Source organism: Balaenoptera physalus (genome assembly GCF_965194825.1).
Source record: "Balaenoptera physalus genome assembly, chromosome: 9".
Classification (NCBI taxonomy): Eukaryota; Metazoa; Chordata; class Mammalia; order Artiodactyla; family Balaenopteridae; genus Balaenoptera; species Balaenoptera physalus.
Window position 1 is genome coordinate 27,045,601 of NC_138888.1, and position 17,437 is coordinate 27,063,037.

At 41.7% G+C, this 17,437-nt stretch overlaps 1 protein-coding gene across 4 annotated transcripts in view; it reads left to right on the forward strand.

The window, feature by feature from the left end:
* Nucleotides 1-263: 263 nt before the first annotated feature.
* Nucleotides 264-17,437, forward strand: part of MAP3K5 (mitogen-activated protein kinase kinase kinase 5) — a 220,373-nt gene continuing 203,199 nt past the window's right edge. For all 4 annotated transcript variants that reach the window (XM_082474443.1, XM_082474442.1, XM_082474444.1 and 1 more), the window contains exon 1: nt 264-832. In XM_082474443.1, the coding sequence (XP_082330569.1) occupies nt 409-832 (424 nt within the window). In that variant the 5' untranslated portion in view covers nt 264-408. The remainder of the gene's footprint in view (nt 833-17,437) is intronic.

Consider the following 17,437-nt stretch of genomic DNA (forward strand, 5'->3'; position numbering starts at 1 on the left):
CGCCCGGCACGGAAGGAGCCAGGACCGCGCTCGGGTGGCCAGGGCGCACCGCACCCCGAGAGGGGCGCCCTTGAGCCGCGCCGCGGCGCAGGTTCGCTAGCCGACTTGTCCGCCCGCCAAGAAAAGGAAGCGCTGTCCCTTCCCGCTCAACCCGGTTCCCCACCCCTTGTACTCTACACCCTGCAGCGGGCGAGCGGCGCGGCCACGGAGGCGCCGAGGAGGGGCGAGCCGCCGCCGGGCAGCGGCGTCCCTTCGGGGGAGAGGGCGCCGGAGAGGAGGCGGCGGCGCGGCGCGACGCGGGATGGCAGCTGCTTAGCCCGGCGCGCGCGGAGCAGCCCCGAGCTGTGGCTGGCCAGACGGTGCGGCTGGGCGGGGGACGCCGCCGCCACTGCAGCGCGGCCGGGAGAGATGAGCGCGCAGGCGGGCGAGGGCATCACTTTCTCCGTGCCACCCTTGGCCGAGGGCGGCAGCTACCGGAGGGGAGGAGCGGCGGCGGCCGCCGAGGGCGAGGAGAACCAGCTGCCGCCGCCGCCACCGGGCAGCTTCTGGAACGTGGAGAGTGCCGCCGCCCCTGGTGCTGGGGGTCCCAGTGCCACCACCGGGAGCAGCGCCACCCGGTGCCGGGGCAACTCTGGTGGCGGAGGAGGCCGACGGACCACGGTGGCATATGTCATCAACGAAGCGAGCCAGGGGCAGCTGGTGGTGGCCGAGAGCGAGGCCCTGCAGTGCCTGCGGCAGGCGTGCGAGACGGTGGGCGCCACCCTGGAGACCCTGCATTTCGGGAAACTGGACTTTGGGGAAACTGCGGTGCTGGACCGTTTTTACAATGCAGGTGCGTGTGCAACCCCTTCCCCATCCTCCGCGGTCAGGGTTCACTTTTTCACAGGCCGCCGCAGGGGGAAAAATGTTTTTTGTTTTCTTTCCTGGGCAGGAAAAAATAATTTCTGGGCAGCGATCGTGCTTCCTACTTATTTACTTCTTGCCCCATCTTAGAGGCAGCGAGCCGCGCTGCGTGACTGCTCCGGGCGGCCTCTCGCAGCTCTGGGGAGAGTGTATTTGTGCGAGAGTCTGACTGCCCAGCCACCGGGAGCCCTGGGGTGCGTGTGGTCCTCTTAGAGAACTTCTGATCTCGTGCATTGCAAGATATTTGCCCCAATCAGCCTTTCTACATTTAGTGTTTTGGTTTCTGTTCTGTTAGGTTTGGCCTACATTTTCCTTCTATATAAACCTGTGCCTGTTTTAGATGATGTCCTCATTTTTTCTGTGTACTTTTGAGAGTACGGAAATCATGACTTCTGCTACTCAGCCAGCTGCAGGCAGAGTGGATGTGTATGAATTTGCATGTTATGTCATGATCTTCCCAGCTCCCTTTACCTTAAGTTTAGTGGTTTGATTTCCCATGTCTTACCAATTTGAAGTTTTAAGTAATTACTTCCAAAAGCAACTTTGTAATTTACACTAAACTTGTATGATATCTTTGTTAGGATTTTGGTGAAAGAACCAAGGCCTGTTTTTTATTACTCCATATGCCCTGATGGGCTGGAAAGTATATAATTTTAACATTGTTTAAAACACTGATATGCTATTTTAATAACTAAGATTAGATTGGTCATTAAAGTGTGCCCATTAAAGTGGTTGCTAGAATAATTCATGAAAAAAGAATCTTTTCAACCTATTACAGATTTGAGTGTCATTGCAATTCAAGTGACTGCAGCAATTCGCTATCTGTTAGCATGTGTTAGAGATGAAAGCATGTTATTGAAATTAACCTTTAGCACCCTGTACAACCAATGTTGAGGATATATACGTATTTATTTTTTTTATAAGTGGGGGCATAAAATTTGATTTAATGGTGGTTTCAAGCAATAAGGTTCTTGCATTTGTGATCACGTAGAAGGTTTTATAATCCAATCTTGTTTCCAGTTCTAATTCTCTTCAGTCTCTTCAAAACACCTGAAGTAGGCTTGTGTCAGTCTTGGAATTCAGCCAAAGCTGAATATTTTAAGAACAAGAAGAACTTCATGTTAAGGAAGCCAGACTAAATAAACTAGGACTTTGGTTCGGGTATATTTTACAGTCTTGGTCTTCATAACTGGACATGAGTATAATATATTTTAGCTTGGTTCTTTGTGTGGCTTGCGTTTCTAAACAAGAAACATAACTTTTCTAAAAATTACAGCACTTTTATTTTTGGATTATAATTTGGAAGAAGTTTCAAAGAACTGAAAGGTATGTGAGGAAAACACCCAGTGAAATAATAAGCCTGTTTTTATTGCATTGATAGATTGGGTATTTTTTATAAAAGTAATCTTAAATTCTAAGCTAATTTGAAAGAGTTTCCTAACAAGGCTCACGTACTGTTTATTCTCCAAATACTGTCTCTGGGAAAGGGAGAGAGAAAGATTAGAAGGGACCACACATTTGAAATGTATCTCGTTTAATCCTCCAAACAAGCCTGTGAAGGAAGTGCTTAGCAACCTTCTTAGATGAGAAAACCAAGGGGTCCATCACTGGCCCAAGGTCATAGGTAACAACTGGTTAATGGAGGATTTCACTCTGGGTGCCTGATTCTAAAAAGTCTGGCTTCGCCCTTGCTACCTCCATTTAGCTGGGCTGATTTACTCTCAGAATCAAGAGAGGGAAGCATCAAACTCATGTGACAGAGAGCTGGCAGGGACCTTATGAGCCATCTGGGTGCAATGTGGAATAGTGGGGAGGAGGACACGCTCTAGGAAAACCAGTGTTTCTGGGCCAGCTCTGTCCCATCCCACTGCTTTGTTCAACCTGGGCAGGCCCCAGTTTCACCCCTGCCTGTGACATGATCTCTGAGCTCTCTCATTCAGCATGAAGATGTTGAAGATGTGACCGAATAAGGATGGTATCAGTTTTGTCCAAACCCTTTGTTTTTCTAAACTGAGGGCGGCCAAGTTAGATAGTAGTAGAACTTGACTTCTGATTTCTAAAAGAGCGCTTGCTCGTCCTCTACCAGGGTTCAGCAGATTTTTCTGTAAAGGGCCAGATGGTATAAACATTTTAGACTTTGCAGGAGGTGTCTCTCACAACTCCTCAACTCTGCAGGTATTACTCAAGAGGAGCCATAAAGAGGACCTAAACAAATCATCGTGGCTGTATTCCAGTAAAACTTTGTTAATGGACACTGAAATTTAAATTTCATGTAATTCACAAAGTATTATTCTTTTTTGATGTTTCTCCCCCAACCATTGAAAAATGGAAAAACCAATCTTAGCTAGCAGGCCTTACAAACACAGGCCTGGCAAGGTTTTGGCCCCATGCTGACCACTGCTCTGCATCCACTACCTCCACTCGAAAGTTGAACCATTAGGATATAGTGGGAAGAACATCAGCCCTCAAGTTCCATCTGAGTTTTCATCCTGGCTCTGCTCTGAACCACATAATTGTGAGTGAGGCCCTTTGTCTCCTTCAGCGGCCTATAAAGTTGACCAAGGATGGAAGTAGAGGGGGAAATTGAAGTAAATTTCTAAGATTCCCTCATGTAATCCTGTGAGTTTGAAAAGGGAAGGCAGCAGGATGTGCGGGGACAGAGCATCGGAACAAGAGTTTCAAGATCTGGATCTGGTCCTGGTTCTTCTCTCATCTGGAGCAAGTAATTTAAAATATCAGAGAAGTGTTGTAATAATTGGGTTCTAAGATTCCTTCCAGCCCTCAAATTCTGTACTTTAAAATTATGACAGTATTGATTAAAAAATGAATCACTTCAGTCCACAGAGATGAATGAACTGCTTGTATTAATATGTATCACGTTGCCACCTCCAGGGGCTCAGGGTCCATGAGAAGCGCAGATTCAAGTCCTGGTTGTGAGGGTCTATGCGGAATGCCTTGGGCTTCCAGGAAATAGCCTCTAGAATCAAACTGGGGAGTGGGGTTCAGAGGTGACCCCAACCTGCAATAGAATGGTAAGCAAGAGGGACTTAACAAGGGCCTCAACATTTAAAAAGGAATGTTGGTGTTCGAGCAGCTCAGCTTAATAGAATGAATAAGAACTTAAAGCTTCGTTACATTTTTAGAAGCTTCTGCTATCTTTGTGTACTGTATCTTTCTAAAGAATAGATTGTAGTTAAAGGTTTTCACTGATTTTCCCTATTTGATTATCGTTTAACTGTAATCGAGTTTGTTCTTTGACTACACTTGTCATTCTCTCTTTCATTCCCGTTCTGAGAGGAAACTAATGTTTTATCAAAGATTTTATGAAAATTCATTATACTTACGTATACAATACTGTCACTCAGAGATGGCAGTTGCCAAGCTAACAACACCCCTTCCCAGCCCCCTGCATTGTAGGCAGTAAATTTCTATAAAAGCTAAGAGATGTCAGTGATACAGATGTTAGTGATACAGATGTTAGTGATGCAGAACTATTCCATTCAGGTAGACAGACCCCAACTGGCAGGGTCTCAACATTTTTTTAAAAATGAACATTAGTTTTGTGAAGTATGGCTGGTATAGGCTTTATTATTCCCCTACTTTGCTTATGGAAAAACCGAACCATAAAGAAGTTATATTCGTTCATTCAGGCTAAATGATTCAAGGTTGCTGCTTAGATCCAGGAGCACACTTTTTCTTAGAAATAGTATTATAGATGGTGGTTAAATTTGGGACTAGACTATAAGAAGCCTTGTTAACTCAGTGTACTTGGAGTGTGAAACGCATTTATCTGTTTAAACATTCAGGAAATTATGTTCCTGCCAACCTAAAACTGGGACTTTTTAAAAAAGTTAATTTATTTTTGGTTGCGTTGGGTCTTCGTTGCTGCGTGTGGGCTCTCTCTGGTTGCGGTGAGCGGGGGCTACTCTTTGTTGTGCTGCGCGGGCTTCTCATTGCGGTGGCTTCTCTTGTTGCGGAGCACAGGCTCTAGGCACGCGGGCTTCAGTAGTTGTGGCACGAGGGTGCAGTAGTTGTGGCTCGTGGGCTCTAGAGCTCAGGCTCAGTAGTTGTGGCGCACGGGCTTAGTTGCTCCGCGGCATGTGGGATCTTCCCGGACCAGGGCTCGAACCCGTGTCCCCTGCATTGGCAGGCGGATTCTTAACCACTGCGCCACCAGGGAAGTCCTAAAACCGGGACTTTGAATACATCTTTCCCTGTGTTAGAATCAGGAACTTTCGCATTCATATAGCTTCTGGTAGCATCCTGGCTGGATGTAGGAACATCACTTTGGATTGGTGGTGTTGAGAAGAGGGGCTCTGGTGAGGCAGGGGACAAAGGAAGGATTGGGTGGCTTTAGGGAGAGGAGGGAGGCTGGGCCGGGACGGAGGAGGAAGGATGCTCAGCGAAGGAGGAAGCGATACCGGCAGGGGATCCATAAACACTTTCACCTTCGTCCCCTCCAAACCTATTTATGGGGCTTGACTTCCAGCTGATGTAAGACCCAGGGACAGTGCTCTGCTCAAGGCCACCTCACTCCCTCTCAGGGGGCTCAGGATTGGATGGCTGCCTGCTTCCCCTTTCCCTGCCCCTAGCCGGAACATCGCCAGGCCTTTCTCTTAGGCAGGCTCTCTGTATTGCAATCTCTTACTCAGCCTTTCACCCAATAGCAACAGTGGGTAACAGGAAGGAAACACATGGAGGCTGAAATTTTAAGAATTTAGCCTTTATATTCTCATCTCTATAGTGTTCCCGCCTTACTTGGGTTTGTGATAAAAGTCACCCATTTGGGCCATGTCACTGGACAGCCATCTGAACTTTCTGGGTTTGGTTCCGCTTGCTTCCAGCACAGCTCCTTAGGACTTCCAGTCTTATTTGATAACAAAACAGAAGCAAACATAACCTTTGTCTCCTCTCTATCTCAGACTGAGAAGTTCCTGAGAGTCTTCCAGCCCACTTCTGCATTTTCTACTTTTAAATCCAGTGAGGCTTTCATATACACTGTCTCATATACTTGGAGGGAGAAGTATACTTGGGTGGCGTCAGTATTTCCTAGTGGTTCCCATGAACCGGTTTAAAAAAATTGAAGACTGACATGAGTTTGTCAACATTTCATTTTTCCAAGTAAGTGTATTATAAAGAGAGAAAAAGAAAACTTGACAACCAGCCAGCTACTGCCACGATTTCTTAAAAAGAAAACACATTTTTTATGTTGAATTAGGGAAGGCATAACCTTGGAATAAAGAATAGCTTTTTGCATACAGTAAATGTATGGAAAAATGCATTATTTATTATTATTTTTCCCATTTCACCATGATGGATGAAAACTTTATCATGCCAATTAACAGAGCAGTGTTTGAGAACCTCTAGTCTAAACCACCTTATAGCCCCTTCCTACCTCCAGTCACTGCTTCTTCACCCAAGAAACAAGCCTTAGCAAAATTACCAAAAGAGCAAACATAGGCAAACTCATAAAGAAAAAGTCTAGTTTAGGAAGGGATTAAAAAAAATATCCCAGTGGAGGCCCACTCATGGTTTTTCTCTGGGCTGTTGACTTTTTGCTGGCATAGCATTGCCTGCCCGCTGTGAGCTCAGAACACTGTGCTTCCTCTTGCTTTCTTGGAGGCGAAGTTAAAATTTTCCAAAAAGAGCTTTACTAGAAAATTGGAAAAAAGCAAAACGAAAAACAAAACTCCAAAGCACAAAAATGCATTTGTTTTTAGAGCACCCATTTCTTATCCCAGATAGTCAACTGCAGATTGTCACCACTGGTCCTGCTTCCCAGGCTCCTGGGATCCTGGTTTCTTGCTTCAGTTTGGTTGCCTTTTGTCTGCTTCATATGTTCATCAGTTGATAGTTCGAGTTGGTTCCACCTCTAGGTGAAGCCTAATTATAGGCGCACAACTTGGCCTTGTCTCACCAGTGGCCTTGGCTGGTGCCAGCCTTCTGGGAGTTCTCTGCTACAAGTCAGTTCCTCTCTGGTGGCTGCAGGGACTGTCCCTTGCTTCCTGTTTTGGAGGCCTGGTTAGAGGCCCGTTCAGTTCCTGTTTCTGGTTTGCAGGATAGAATTGGTTCACTGCTTCTTTGTGGAGCAGTGGGAGGTTGACAAGCACAAAGCCCAATGAATGTGCAAGTTTCCACCAACAGGCACCAACGGGTTCTGCTTTGCAAGTAGTTGCCCTAAGCGGACCCTTCAAACAGCACCCCACTCTGCCTGAGGCAAGGTGAGAGTTGAGACTATAGTAAATGAGGTGGGAGTGGGCAGTGTTGCAGGAACTACAGCTGTGTGAGTATCAGGAAGAAACCGGTAACCAGCAGCCTTGGGAAAGGTATATCTTGAAGAAAACAGCCTCACTGTCCCATAAACTGGATATAGATAAGTGGGGAAACTGGCTGTTTAAGAAAGATACCCCTTATTTTCAGGGAGCAAAATTAGATTTTCAAATTTTATTAGTGTTATAAAAGAAAAATAGGAAAGCAAAGCAAAATTATAATTTATTTTAAAACCCACTGGTGATTCTAATATGTTGACTTCTTTCATTGCTTTAATATATTGGCTTTTATCTCTGGCTGGAGATGTTGACTTAAGAAGCTCATCAAGGGCTTCCCTGGTGGCGCAGTGGTTGAGAATCCGCCTGCCAATGCAGGGGTCACGGGTTCGAGCCCTGGTCCAGGAGGATCCCACGTGCTGCAGAACAGCTGGGCCCATGCGCCACAGCTGCTGAGCCTGCGCTCTAGAGCCCATGAACCTCAACTACTGAGCCCACGTGCCGCAACTACTGAAGCCTGCGTGCCTAGGGCCCGTGCTCCGCAACAGGAGAAGCCACCGCAATGAGAAGCCTGTGCACAGCAACAAAGAGTAGCCCCTACTCGCTGCAACTAGAGAAAGCCTGCGCGCAGTAACAAAGACCCAACGCAGCCAAAAATAAATAAATAAATAAATTTATTTTTTTAAAAAAAGAAACTCATCAAAATATGTGTCAGATTATTGGAGGAGAGAGGGTATAAGACAAAGCTGATTTTTAAAGTCTTGTCTGATTATTCCAAAAAATTTTGAAAGTGAGTACTTACATCTTATGCTTTATTTTGTAATTTTGGTTTTTTCCAAAAGAAAACATAAAAACTAAAAGATACAGAACCCAGGCTACATTGTGGCCGTTTTCTTAGGGGGACACAGAAGAGAGGAGAAAAAATTTAAATGTTAACAGCGTCTACTACTGAAAATCCTAGCAGAGCGGATCTGTGTAACTTGAATGCTTCAGAAGTTGCACAAGGTAGCAGTAAACATTCCATTACAAGCAAACCATTTCTGTTACAGTAGGTAATCAACAATGGGCAAAGCAATTGCCTTTGGTATATGATTCATGCAGGAAGGAAGTTATATTTCTTTGTACAGCAAGGCTTTATAAGAGGTTGTGGCCAATTATATTAGTATTTTCCAATACTTTTAGTCTCTTCTAAGAACTCTTAAGAAACAGAAACATGGAGGAGGGCTACTCTAGTGAATTATCAGTGGATGTCAGGCCATCTGACCACTGACTCCAAACCATATAAAACCAGGTATTTGCCTAAGCCAGAGAATTCGCTCTCCTTTCAAAATCTTAGTTACCCCTATTTCTTATTTAAAAATCATCCCAAAAGAATTAAGGAAACCCAGGCTAATACATGTCAAATACCTCTTGATATCACATTCAAGTTTTCTAATAAGTTCATTGTGACAATTGTCAGCTTAGAGCCAAGGCAACCCAGGACCAGGAGTGTGATTCCTGCTGTCCAGGGGCCACGGCAGCTTTTACCTCCAGCTAGGTATTTTCCAATTTATAGTTTGGTCACACTGGGGCGTAGGTGATTTTATGTTGCTAAATCAGAATGATAATGTAAATGTATATTGTTCTATGCAATGGAGTCCTCTTTTGATTATCTTATTTGCTCCAGAAAATAAATAGATGTGGCAGTGTAGTCCTCTGTCTTTCACAGTTGAGGCAAGTCCTCCTTGGAGAAGGGTATTTGACTTGGCCAGAATAAATCAACTGGTTGAGTAGGGAGTCGAGCTCACCTCTTCTGAATCCCAAATAATCCAGGGTTTTCCCCAGTATACTACAGAGAAAACCATGAAAAAAACCAGTAAGATAATAAAATTGGTTCAAAGGATAATTTGAAGAGCAGATATTACACACACACACACACGCGCACGCAGACAATCAGGAATGCTGAAATGAATTTGCTAATAGATGCCAAACTGCTAATGTACTGTAAGGCAATTCTGTAAGTATGAATGTTGGAGTCATCTTTTCTATAAGGTGGAAATCAATTGTATCTCTACCAAACAATATTCATTTGTATCGCTGTGGACAAGTATTATTTGCGTTACTATCAGTTTTATACAACTTAACGTTTATCTCAAAAGCATTATAAAATGGTTTTATCACTAGAAAGACAGTCAAAGGTGCTTTTTTTTTTTAAAAAATCAGATAGTTCCCAGAGGGTGCCTTGACCAGAAACAAGTCAGAAATACACCAGTGTGTTGCTTGCAGTGTCTGCAAACCCAGCTTCATTCATATACTAGGAAATCATCATTACTAACAGGAACTTCAGTAGTCTAGATCACTCCAAACAGGTTTATTTTTTGGAGGGAAAAAATGCATATAATATTTTAGAGGGCTGGCAAATTGCTCTAAGACTCCACACACCAAATATGTTACTTTGATCTTGTAATTTAAGGCAAGTCATACCCAAATGAACACCATGTGTTACTGAGTGCCAGGTGCCGTGCCAGTTGCTCTACATGCCTGATCTTATTCCATCTTTATGAGGCAGATAATGGCAGTGGATCAGTTTTACACATGGGGAAACTGAGACCCTGCAGAGTTATCCACTTTCCCAGTGCCACTTGGTAGAACCAAGTTTTGAACCTAAGACTGTCTGATCCCAGAGTCTGTTCATTTATAACTATGCTCTCCTGTCTCCTAGAAATAAATTTTCTGTTTGAGAACATTTAAATTACAGTCTTCTCATCAGTAGACATTTGTCGACTACTTAAAATCTGCAAGATTTCTTCCTAAGGTTTGCACAGAATTAGGTTAAGAGTGCAATTTCTGCCTTTTATGGTCTTAGAGTCTGCCCATTGAATTCACCAATTTAATGAATAATTATTGGGAGCCTACCACATTCAAGGTGATGCTCTAAGTAGTGAATAAGTGAAAAATCCAAGGGAATTTTTTTAAGGACTTCACAGTACGGGTGATTTCATTGAACTGGACACATGAGAACAGTGTTCATTACTGCTATAACAGACGTGAAAATGCATTGAGAATAATAATCTTACACACCTGTAAACTATGCGTTAGGCTCGTCACTTTATTTTTATATGAAATCAGGATCATGTTCCAAAATTATTTAAATAAATACCCAGATTTTATTAAAAACCTTTAAGGTCTTTTATAAATATTGACAAAATCTCATTAAATTGGCTTCAAGGAGGTACTGTAATTCTTTAACGTGGAAGAATTTTTTTATATAATGACTCATAGAAACAAGTGGAGTTATTACTTGAGACTTAGAATCTTTTTTCTTATATACTGTTTCTACAGTAGTGGAATTTGATCTGTATTTAAATTCTCTTGTATTAATCCTTTCAGTTTGTGAAAAAAATTGAGGCTATTTTAGGTAATTGCAACATGCCAACAATGTAGTATCAATTTAGGATTCCTTAGGTGTATGGTCCATGATAAAACTGTGTTGCTTGCTTGTTGATAATGCCTGGGGCCTATGTATGGTCCTTGGTTGACAGAAAATAGCTTGAATGCCAAGTTACTGAGTGGCTGGGCAAGAATGAAGACAGTAAACAAACGAACAATTCCATTTAGAGAATGGAATCTAAATGGCAGACACGTATTAGACACCTTGTTGATGCTTGCAGAGCCATATCTGTGTTATGGTATACATAAAAATGACTAAGGTTGAAATCTGGGCTACCTTTGAACTTTCTAAGCAATATTATGAATGTACATTTTACGTAAGCTTTCTAATTATTTTTTTAATGTTTATTTATATTTTTATTTATTTTTGTCTGCGTTGGGTCTTCGTTGCTGCATGTGGGCTTTCTTTAGTTGCGGTGCGCGGGCTTCTCACTGCAGTGGCTTCTCTTGTTTCAGAGCATGGGCTCTAGGCACGCGGGCTCAGTAGTTGTGGCTCTCAGGCTCAGTAGTTGTGGTGCACGGGCTTAGTTGCTCCACGGCATGTGGGATCTTCCCAGACCAGGGCTTGAACCCGTGTCCCCTGCATTGGCAGGCGGATTCTTAACCACTGCACCACCAGGGAAGTCCTCTAATTATTTTTGAGTCACATACATACAGTTGATGTATGTTAGTTCTACCAAGACAATTTCTAGATTTTTAGGAATTGGTCTTGGGAAACTAGCTTTGGTTGATCCACTGAAAATTCAGATCTTCAGATCTAGACAGTAGGATTTTAGCTTTTCAAAACTAATTCTTGGTCAGTTTACTGTTTACTATTTATATACAGTCAGAGTAAGAAAAGATTTCTAGACTATGTAGAGCGGCAGAGTCTGGCTTTAAAACCTAATGTATCTCTGTGTGTGTGTGTGTGTGTGTGTGTGTGTGTGTGTGTGTGTTGCAAAACAGGGTTGGGGTGTAAGTTGCTTGGCTTGACCTAGTGAAATTCGAGAACAGTGTTGTAGCTTGCACGTGAGTTATGACGAGAATAGTTGGCCTAACTTTTCTTGCCCAGCAACTTAGTGCTGCCAATAGTTTACGTGCTTAAAGTACACTTGGCAGTTGGTAAATCTGAAATAAATTTGGAAAGGAAATGCTAGCCTAGGCTCTTAACAGAGTCCTAGACTCTTCTTTCCTTTATAAATTCAGTAGTGTAGAACATTTATTTGATCATTAAATATGCCACATGAGTGGGTTACCCAAGGACTGATCCTGCTGTGTTTACTAGAGTGTTAACCTGCAGATCTGCATTTGTGTTGTTTCCAAAGTCTAAAATTAAGGGTTGTCAGCATTATGAAATCTTTGCACAGTCAGCTCTGCTTTTGACTTAACATTTAATTTCCAGGAGTATTTTGTTAGTGTTTACCGGTCCATATAGCATGTATTCAAATGAGTGACACACTTGGTCATAAGTTTTTATTTTGATTGATTTAAGTCACACCAAGGTATAAGTGACAAAAATTCATATTTATCACGAACATAGTTATGTTTCCAAAGCTCACTTTTTAAGGTTCTTTTGAAGAAATGAGTTAGATGCAAAGATGTACTAATGAAGAAGTAAATTGCAGGAGCGTTTACAAGCTGCTAACATGTAAATATTCATTAGCGTTCATTAATGACAGGGTTAAGGCATGGCTTGCTTGGATTTACGGAAAGTTTAAAAGTTCAGGCAGAATCCTGTTCTCGATTCTTTGTTTAAGGCAACAGAAGTCAGAAAAAAGGCAGACAAGAATTGTAGGTGACTGAGCTTAAGTAACCTCTGTGGAGTTTTATGGTTACATTTATAACTGTCATTCGGTGCCCATTTATGAAATCTTGGAGAAGGTAAAACCTTGATAGCACGAGAGCGACACTTTTCTGTGTCAGCCAAATCTCTTATACACTTGGAACCAAAGTTAAGATATTGCTCTATCTTTCTGGTTTGCCTCCAACATTGAATCATATTTTCACTGTTTGGTGAAAGGGAGATAAGTAATGGAAAAGTGCTACTTCACAATTTCCAAGCTGCACAGAGCTCAGGGCTCTGCATTTAATAAAACTCTGTTTTATTAAAGAAGCAGGTTTCATCTTGTTAAATATATAGTGAACAGTCTTCGTGATTGATAATCTCTTAATTATCCAAGGCTGGTAGCTTCTTCTTATTACCTCTTTCCATTTATTGTTAATCTTGGAATAGCCCAAGAGGGGCTAGACACCATCCGTAGCAGCAAGTAAGTTGTTCACACAAAAGCTGTTGCCACTGTGTTGTGACACTGCTTGGGAATTTTGAACAAAATTGTACTATGATATTTATGTGTTGTCATGCCTTAATTTTCCCAGACCACCACTGTTTAATAGGTCTGTGCTTTCCTATGAAAATATCATTAGACATGTTGGAATAAGTTTGCAGAGACAGATGTATGAAGCAGCCCTGATTTTTCTGTTTTCAAATTCCACTTTTTTGGGTTGGTTCTCCTTTATTTATTTGTCAGGGGAGCAAGGGCATGTTCCCTAAACAGAGTTCTGTGCCAGAGGATAAGCCAACTTAATTTGAGAAGATTTTCTAAGAGCATTAAAGGAGAAAAAAAAAGCTATGATTGGAGAATCCAAGGCCCTAATCTGCTTTCAGTTTTCAGTTACCTGGTCTAAATTGTGAAAGCTCCACTTAAGGCTTGAACTGGCTTATGAGCTTCTGATGACTTTATATTTATTTATTTATTTATTATTTATTTCTCATAGAATTACCTTCTCAAGTCTTGTAACTGTCCGCTTTGACCACAGAAGAAAGTATTGCCCAACATTTGAGCTATAATATGTGGTCACCAGGGAAATTCCTTCCTAAATCCAGCATATTGCATAGTTATTTATGAGCTGAAGCTTAGCATTCTTTTTTATTTAAGCTAAGAATAATCATGGAACTCTTTAACTTTCTATTTTTTAGCCCCGCTTTAAGATCTGTGTAATTTTTTATTGATGTTTATGTTAGTCTATCTGTTACCTCTTAAAATAATCTCTTAAGAACTATTAAATACATCTTAATTTGTTTACTTGATTCTTTGGGGGGTATTAAAAAAAGCTGTTGCTCCATAAGTGTTGCATCATATGTGAAATGACTAAGAAGGAACAACCAAAAAAGTCAAGTCCAATGTTGTAGGATAATAAGAAATCCTTTGTTAGAAAGGTCTAACATAGAAGAAGCAGTTTCAGGTACTTTAAAGGATCGTTAAAGTATAATTCCACGTCTCTTTTCCTTGTCTGTCTTGTTTATCCTGTATCTCTAGTACCTAATACAGTGCTTGGCACTTAGTAGGCACCTGATACATATTGATGGATTGAATGAATGAATATTGCGTTTTCCCTTCCTGGTGTTTAGTTATTGATTTTGATATCTGCCTTTTCTACTTAAGTGTGAGTGAAGTTCCTAGGTGGCAAAGATCACATTTTATGGATCTTGACACACCCCAGGTCTTCTGTATCTGTGCTTGACCTATAGATCTGTGCTTGATCATGAAGTGGCCGTACTTACTGAATTCAGTGAAATCAACCCTTCTGTTGAGGGGCCCACAGTCCAGTGCAGGAGACCAGCTATAAAGATGGAGTAGGCTATGCTGATTGCTGATTGCCAATTGCTATACTAGAGGTTTATAGAAAGTACTTTGAGAACACAAGTGACAGAGGATTCTTCTGGGGAAGAAGGGAGTGTGGAGGAGGTTGGCTAAGGCTTTGGATAGAAGGTGATATTTGAATTGGGTTTTGAAGGATAACAGTGAAAGCACTTATTACGTGCCAGGCATTTTAAATTATGAGAATAAGTGAGACTCCCTATAAGAAAGAGGTAGAATAAAAAGAGGGCCTATGATGGAACAGAGACAACACCAGCACTTAAAGATGGACAGAGGAAGGCATCAACTAGTGAGAAAGAGAAGTGGTCAAGAGGTAAGACAAGGGACGGGGGAAAGTTCAGAGAGTGGAAGAGAGAGGAAAAGAGTGAGCTAGCTGAAAGCGACAGGAAGAGGTCAGAAGTCAGTAAAGTTGAATGTTTCAGAGAAATAGCTGGACTTGGAGATTAGAAAGCCCCTGATAACTTTTGCCAGAGCAATTTCAGGAGAGTAGGTGGCGGTGGTTGTCTGGAATAGTGTCTTGAGTGATTGCTGGTGAACAACAGGAGGCGTATAACCAAGAGTAGTTTTTGAAGAAGTGCGTTGCAAATGAACCCATCTACGAAACAGACTCACAGACCTAGAGAACAGACTTGGGGTTGCCAACGGGGTGGGGCTAGGGAAGGGGTGGGCTGGGAGTTTGGGTTTTACAGCTGCAAACTGTTACATACAGCGTGGATAAACAACAAGGTCCTACTGTCTAGCACAGGGAACTATATTCGATATCCTGAGATAAACCATAATGGAAAAGAATATGAAAAAAGATGTATATATATATGTATAACTGAATCACTTTGCTATACAGCAGAAATTAACACAACCTCGTAAATCAACTATACTTCAATTTAAAAAATAGATAAATAAAAATAATTTAAAAAAATAAACCAATGTGTTGGTGAGAGAAGCAGAAAGAGAAGGCAGCTGCTGGCAGCAGTGTACCCTGCTCCCGGGCTAAGGGACCTTGCCTGGTCCTGCCGGTGTTTATGCCTTAGAGACACGATGAGGTCAGTAAGCCTTTGTGGGCTCACGTATTATTTAACATTGTTTCTGGGGGAACGTGGAATACAAATTCCCAACCACTTTCTTCCAGAAAGAACTTCGGAGTGTGACCCTTTGTAAATGTACTTGTTTTCTTGGCTAATTGTAATTAGCTGAAAGTAGAGTTGCTTTTCCTTGTGAAATTCTGTAACTTAGATAAATTTGAATTCACAGTGATATAGCTTAAGTTGAGGGTTCTTCACTGGTGGAACTCAGTTTACAGAAGTGTTGGACTTGTTCAGGAGGTGAAAGTGTTCACTAAGAAAATGGTTAGCTCAGGCTAGGTAAGTTTTTCATTCTTTTCTCTCCAATGGCCGGATTTCATAGGTTTTTGAAGCTCAAAGAATAAGAACTGAGATCAAAAATGCTTTTATTTCCTCAGCCACTTGAAACACTTCATTGCATATAACACTGGCCACTTATACGTAAGAATGATTCTTTCTTTAAAAGAGATCTTTTTTACTTAGTGCCATCTCACTTTGTAAACCTACAATGGAAACACATTTTTTAAAAACTCTGACTGCTTTTTAGGCTTTCTCCACCTTAGGTTCCAATCACTCCCGAGTGGAGAGCTGCTCTGACTACAGTACTGGTATAAACCCTGGATTACTTTGAAGGTGCTCTCACTACCAGACAGGCTTCTTCACTTGTATTCTTTGTCTATTTGTCCATTCCAAAAGAAGCTCTCCCCCTCTCAAAAAAAAGCTTATCTGAATAGTTACTGTTGTTTTACTGGCTTATCTTGGAATCAACTCCCTTCAGCCTTATCTTTTATGCATCCAGTGAAGGACACATGTGTCTGATGTTGACTCATGTTTCTGATGATACCCCCTTACTCTTTCGTGTAATACTTACTGGAGTAGGAGAGAGAAGGAACACATTCACTTAGGAACATTTGCTTACAAACATTTCGTTTACCTAAGGATGACTTTACCAAGGACTAAGTTCTCTCTCTCTCTCTCTCTTTCTCTTTCTTTCTTTCTCTCTCTCTCTGTCTCTCTTTCTTCCTTTCTCTCTCTTTCTTTCCTTTAGTAAAAAACCATTACAGAGCCCAACCTTTTAAAAACTTGTCTCGAAAATCAGTTCTCAGGGTGAAACTTGAATTTTCTGAAAGAGCATTTCCAAAGAAAACATATTTTAAAATATTGGGTTGTCAAGATAGTACAGAATCTTCTAATAGTAATAATATTATTATTATTTGATAATAATAATAATGGTAATTACAATAAATAAAAAGATTAGCGTAGAAGGGTTTAGTTGTACAGGTTTCTAGTAACAATATGGGGGATTAGGTGGATTTCATTCCTTTAGTCCATGTGAAATGAACAAAATGCCTTTTTTGGTGTCAGAGGTCTCCCTGCTATGTCTTTTTAGCTCAGAACCCCCTAGCTGTAGCTTTAACGGTCTGATGTATACGCCACATCTGCTGTGGTCCCACAGATACCTTCAAACTCATTTCCCTACAGAAGTTGGTCCCCTCCTCTAGTTCCTAACATCTCATTAAATGGCACTCAATTGGGACTTCCCTGGTGGTCCAGTGGTTAAGAATCTGCCTTCCAATGCAGGAGACGCGAGTCCCCTCCCTGGTCAGGGAACTAAGATCCCGCATGCTGCTGGGCAGCTAGGCCTGCGCGCCGAACTAGAGAGCCCACGTGCTGCAATTACTGAGCCCGCACACTGCAACTACTGAGCCCGAGCGCTCTAGAGCCCATGCACCACAACTAGAGAGAAGCCTGCACGCTGCAATGAAAGATCCTACATGCCACAATGAAGATCCTGCGTGCCACAACTAAGACCCAATGCAGCCAAAAAAAAAAGAAGAGAGAAAAAGAAAAATGGCACTCAATTTTCAAAACAAGATTCTTTTAAAATAATCATGAATTATATACATGTTAAGAATATCAGTCCTTTATTTTTCCCAATGTATTACTTTATTTCCCTAGTCTGATGTTTAGTTTAATTTTTGTCTTAATTCTTGACATATTTTTATAGTCAAAACTATTATCTTTTGTGAATTCTACTGTTGCTTTTAAGTGTAGATTCTTGCTTCATCTGTAGATCTGAGAATTATTTATTTGTACTTTTTTCTAGAAAATTTAATAGACTTTCTTTTACACTTGACTCCCT